At 42.0% G+C, this 5,521-nt stretch overlaps 1 protein-coding gene across 1 annotated transcript; it reads left to right on the top strand.

Moving 5' to 3' along the window:
• The first annotated feature begins 2,615 nt into the window (after window positions 1-2,615).
• On the top strand, window positions 2,616-3,238 carry LOC104555774 (interferon epsilon). Its single transcript, XM_010199334.2, has one exon. The coding sequence runs from the start codon at window positions 2,684-2,686 to the stop codon at window positions 3,236-3,238; it is 555 nt and encodes a 184-aa protein (XP_010197636.2). The 5' UTR covers window positions 2,616-2,683.
• The last annotated feature ends 2,283 nt before the right edge of the window (window positions 3,239-5,521 follow it).

Genomic DNA, 5,521 nt, shown 5'->3' with positions numbered 1-5,521 from the left:
ATGCTCTTTAGGCATGTCTACCGGTAATACAACACAGCAGGGACGAGATAACCCAGGAGGTTCCTCGAGTGTGTAGAAGATAACTGTCTCACACAGCTGGTGAGTGCCAACAAGGAAAGGTGTGTTGCTGGACTTGGTGTTTATGAACAATGAAAGTCTGGTTGGGGACATGATTGGAAGTTGTCTAGGGCATAGTGATCATTAAATGATTGAGTTCTTAATCCTCAGAGAAGAAAGCAGAGGGATCAGCAGAACTGCCACCTTAGATTTCCAGAGGGCAGAATTTCATCTGCTTAGGAGGGTGGCTGCCACAGTCCCATGTGAGACAATCCTGAAGGGCAAAGGAGTCCAGGAAGACAGGACACTCTTCAAGAAGGAAACCTTAAAGGTGCAGGATCAAGTTGTCCCAGTGTGTAAGAGGATGAGCTGGCATGGCAGAAGACAATGGATGAACAGGGAGCTTCTGCTGGAGCTCAGGAGGAAAAAGAGAGTTTATGACCTTTAGAATAAAGGTCAGGCAGCCCAAGAGGAATACAAGGATGTTGTGAGGTCACGTAAGGAGAAAATTAGAAGGCCCAAAGCAAGTTAGAACTTAAGCTGGCCATTGCTGTAAAAGACAGTGTACTTCTACACATATATCAGCAACAATACAAGAGCTAAAGGGAATCTTTGCCCTTTAATGGACACAGGTGGAAGCTTAGTGAGCAAGGATGAGGAAAATGTTGAGGTACTTAGTGCCGCCTTTGCCTCAGGCTTCAATACTAAAACCAACTCTCTTGTGCGTACCTGGCTCCTGAGCCAGAAGACCCCTTAGACCAAGGGGAAATGGTGTGTGACTTGCTGCTCCATCTTGACTCACACAAGTCAATGGAGCCGTATGGAATCCACCTGAAGGTGCTGAGGCAGCTGGCAGAAACCCTCACCGAGCCACTCTCCATAATTTACCAGCAGTCCTGACTCACTGGGAAGCTCCCAGTGGACTGGAGGATGGCAAATGTGACACCCATCTACAAGAAGGGCCAGGAGGATCCTGGGCACTACAGGCCTGTCAGCTTGACCTCAGTGCCAGGGAAGATTATGGAACAGATTATCCTGAGCATCATTCTGAGGCACATACAGAATAAGCAAGGGTTCAGGCCCAGCCAGCATGGCTTTATGATGGGCAGGTCCTTTTTCTACTTATCTGATCTCCTTCTGCAGCAAGGTGACTCACTTGATGGATGAGGGAAAGGCTGTGGATGTGGTCTTCCATTACTTTCCAGTAGTGTCTTTGACACAGTCTCCTACAGCATCCTTCTGGAGAAGCTGGCTGCCCATGGCTTGGATGGACCTACTTTGCATTAGGTGAAAACAGTCTGGATGGCTGGGCCCAGATACTGGTGGGGAATGGAGTTAAATCCAGTTTGCAGCCAGTCACCGGTGGTGTTCCCCAGGGCTCAGTGCTGGGGCCTGTTACTGCATCTTTATCAATGAGCTGGATGAGGGGATCAAGTGCACCCTCAGTAAGTTTGCTCATGACACCAAGATGGGTGGCATGTAGAGCTGCTTGAGGACAGGAAGGTTCCTCAGAGGGGCCCAGAAAGGCTGGAGAATTGGGCCAAGGCCAATTGTATGAGCTTTAACAAGGCCAGGTGCCAGGTTCTGCTCTTGGGCCACAACAACCCCATGCAATACTACAGGCCTGGAACAGACTGGCTGGAAAGCTGTCTGGCAGAAAAGGACTTGGAGGTGTTAACTGACAGCTAGCTGAACATGAGCCAACAGTGTGCCCAGGTAGCCAAGAAGGCCAATGGCATCCTGGCCTGTATCAGAAAGAGTGTGGCCAGCAGGACCAGGGAAGTGATTGTCCCCCTGTACTCAGCGCTGGTGAGGCCATACCTCGAATACTGTGTCCAGTTTTTGGCTCCACACTATAAGAAGGACGTTTAGGTGCTGGAGCGTGTCCAGGCAATGAAGCTAGTGAAGTATATGTATTTGCACTTTTTCTCTAAACAAGTTCAAGACCTCATTTAATTAGCAGCATGATGCATTAAAATACACATGGATATGTCAACCCATGTACACATTTTAAAAATATATATACACACAAGCTGTATTTTAATGATATGACATCTCTCTTTTGAGTCAAGAGAAATAAAAGAAGGAGAAAGAAAATTATTTCCCTGAATGAAAATATGTAGAGAAAAATTAACTGAATTTTGGCAATACGAATCATGCTGAGGAGATAGGATAGCACTAGAACTCATCAGGTTCCTGCTCCATAATTGAGAGTGTTATTTTATTTCAACATGTTTTTCTGCTGCTAAGATATTAAGAAACTAAGGATATTTCTGTGACTTTTAAATTGTCATTATGCTTCCTGTAGAATTTTTGAGGGAGAGGGAATAGTTAATCTGAGCTATATATCACATTCTAATATCCAGCTGAAATAAAAAGAAAGTGGCCAAAAAAAAAAAAAAGACAATGAAGTCATAACGTAGAAAATGAAAGTGGTAAGTGTCAAAAGCATACACAAGGGGGAAAACCTTAAAAAACCAAAAAATGATGAAAGAAAACCTCTCCTACAGAATAATTAAATTTTGTAATTCTGAAGAAACAGGAGCCTACGACTGACCTTCAAAGCACCCAAGCCTGTCTCTCAGAATTTATACTCAGGAAAGGAGGAACGCAAGACCTTGTCTTTATGATGAATGCTTTAGCCTTGATACAAGTTGGCCTCATTCTGTTGTGCACAACCACCATCTCCAGTCTTCAGTGCAACCACCATCCTTTGCAGCAAAGAAAAGTGATTGAGAACAGCCTGCAACTTTTGGACAAAATGGGTGAAAAGTTTCCTCAACAATGTCTAAGAGAGAAAATGTCCTTCAGATTTCCTAAGCAGGTTCTAAAGCCCCGACAGAAAGAGACTGTCAAAGTGGCCATTGAAGAGATCTTCCAACACATCTTCTACATCTTTAGCAAAAATCGGACTCTAGCTGCTTGGGACGGGACAGCTTTAGAACAATTCCAAAATGGACTTTATCAGCAAATTGAGCAATTGGAGGCATGTGTAATCAAGAAGAAGACCCTCTACTTTCAGAGTAAAGCCAACAGGTTGAAACTGAAAAAGTACTTCAAAAAAATAGACTGTTTTCTTAAAGACAAACAGCACAACCTGTGCTCCTGGGAGATCGGCCGTGCAGAAATGAGGAGATGTCTTCAATTGATTGATAAAGTCATAAGGAAGCTTAGCAATTAAGGTACAAAGATTTTGACCTGACATAAATTAGCTTTAAAAATATTTGTGCTTACTGTTCTGTCATCTATCTTGTGTCAGTGTTAATTCTGATTGTATTTAAGTAATTATGTTGCTGAAATTTATTTTTGCAAATGTAATGCATTAGTCAATGCAAACATTTTTTTTTCCTGTGCTAGGCAAGGTGTCTACATGAGTTGTAAATGAATCTATGTGACTTTTCAGTGAAGGCTGCTGCACAGGGAGGGATTGTAATCTTATAGCAGTGTCATCCTCTGGTGTTTTCTGCTGAAAAGTTGTGCTGCTACTGCTCATTTTCCCTGCACATATTTGTGAATGAACTATACATTGTTCTCCTTACAGGAATTGCTAGATTTGTTCTGTCAGAGATAAAGTAGTATACTTTCATTGAAGTGGTCCTGGCTTAGGCTGAGACCATTCATTATTCTCTCATAGTTTCCATGCTGTTTCCCAGCAATGTATATATTTTAAAAATATTTGAGTCATTACTTTGGTCAAAGAGTTAAAGTAGAATGATTTGTCTACCTAGGATATTTCTTTCCAGTAGCTATGGTTCCTGCAATAACTTGTCAGTTGGACATTGTTGCCTGTAATTGAAGTATCTTTGCCTCCTGGAACTACCTGGGGGAAAGGCTTTTTTTCCTTCCTGCTCTGTTTCCAATTCACTTTAATTTTTTTCCCAAGCTTATCTGAGGTAGCTGTGGTATATCCTGCTTACATGTGGATGTATTTGTGCTGGCCACTGCCATCTCGAACATCACCATTCCGTGATGCGTTTTATTGTTGTGTGAAATTTTCTGCCTCTTTCCCTTTGCTCACAAATTGACCCACAGGAACATAATGCCCTTGGCATTCCAGTTAATTTCCCCTCCAAATCACATAGCCTTGAGTAATAACTGCACTTTAATCAAATTCTTTAAAACTACTTGCAACAAACTGGACAAAAATCCACTAATTTATGTGAAGTTAAGTCAGGATTTTACCCTTGGGAAATTGTCCCTGGGTAACTCCATTTCAAATGGTTGTGTTTTCCCTAGTTTCTGTATTTTAGCAATGGGAAAAACAGGGCTATATCCAGGCTCTGTTATCTATTGAATATTGGGGAAAAAAAGGTGGAAAATCCCAACAGTTTCAAAAAACCCTGTTTCCTCTGGTCAAGGCTGAAGTACATTTGGCACAGTCTTCTGGGTCTGGTATAAAGAAGCAGAGGAGAGAGAGCATGTCTGTAGCTCCCAAAAGAGAGTGATGTAAGTCCCAGAGTACTGAAATTGCTAGAGGCTAGTTTAAGCATCAGGTGAGGAAACACTTCAAAGCGTTTCCTCATCTCCAGCCATTCAGAAGCATCATTCAAAGGGATGATAGCAAAAATGTACATCTAAACAAAAAATAGACTGGTAAGAACAATAGCGATGGTATATCAGATCTCAGACACCATATGTATGACAGGGGTCTCTTTTGCAGGGTGCACATACTTGGATGCAAGCTAAAGAAGTGACAAGAGACATGGATATCAGGTCTGAAGCTGAAATACCAGAAGTACACACAGCTAACTACTTAACCATGATCCAGAACAAGAGAAAAGACCAAAGGATCAGAGCTATTTTTCCACCTGGTGACACCCTGCCACAAGTGTTACAGCAAAATGTGCACTTCTTGGGCTTTGTAACTAACAGCACTTGAGATGGGCCCCACTGTGAGACTGTTTCCAATCTTAGTCCTGCCACTGCTTTGGGTCTTTTGTGCTTCATTTTTTTTGCACTTCTTTAAGCCTGTGCAATAAAAGAACATTCAACTCACTTACTTACCTTTCTGTTTGTTAGTGTATATGGCTTCTGCAATATAGCGAACTATTATTGAAATGGCTTCATTTTTACCAAAACCTGGAACAAGCATGACTTTTTTTCACCCGCTCTTTTGTGAAGAATCCCAGTTTCTATCACCTCACCTGCTTGCAGGGCAATATGACAATTCATGGGGCACAAATTGTTCAGAAAGTCACATGTGATTAAGCTTTCTTTTTAGGTCATAACTATCCTTAAAAATCTCGTTGCCAAATAAAAATGTGTTTTTACATATCTCAGTCAACGGAATTGCTTTGCAGTGCAGGGAAAAAAACCCAGAATAGGCACTAGGGGGCAAAGTGAGATTATAGACAAGTGTAGGAATTGTATGTAAATGTACATGTGTTTGTCAAGACATCTTTATGAGTGTTTTGCTTATCAACAAACTGCTGTTGAGATCACAGAAGGGACGAACTACTACTTG

Source organism: Colius striatus, chromosome Z (assembly GCF_028858725.1).
Source record: "Colius striatus isolate bColStr4 chromosome Z, bColStr4.1.hap1, whole genome shotgun sequence".
NCBI classification, from domain to species: domain Eukaryota; kingdom Metazoa; phylum Chordata; class Aves; order Coliiformes; family Coliidae; genus Colius; species Colius striatus.
Note: the sequence above shows the minus strand (reverse complement) of the source record. Positions and strands in the feature narration are given on the sequence as shown.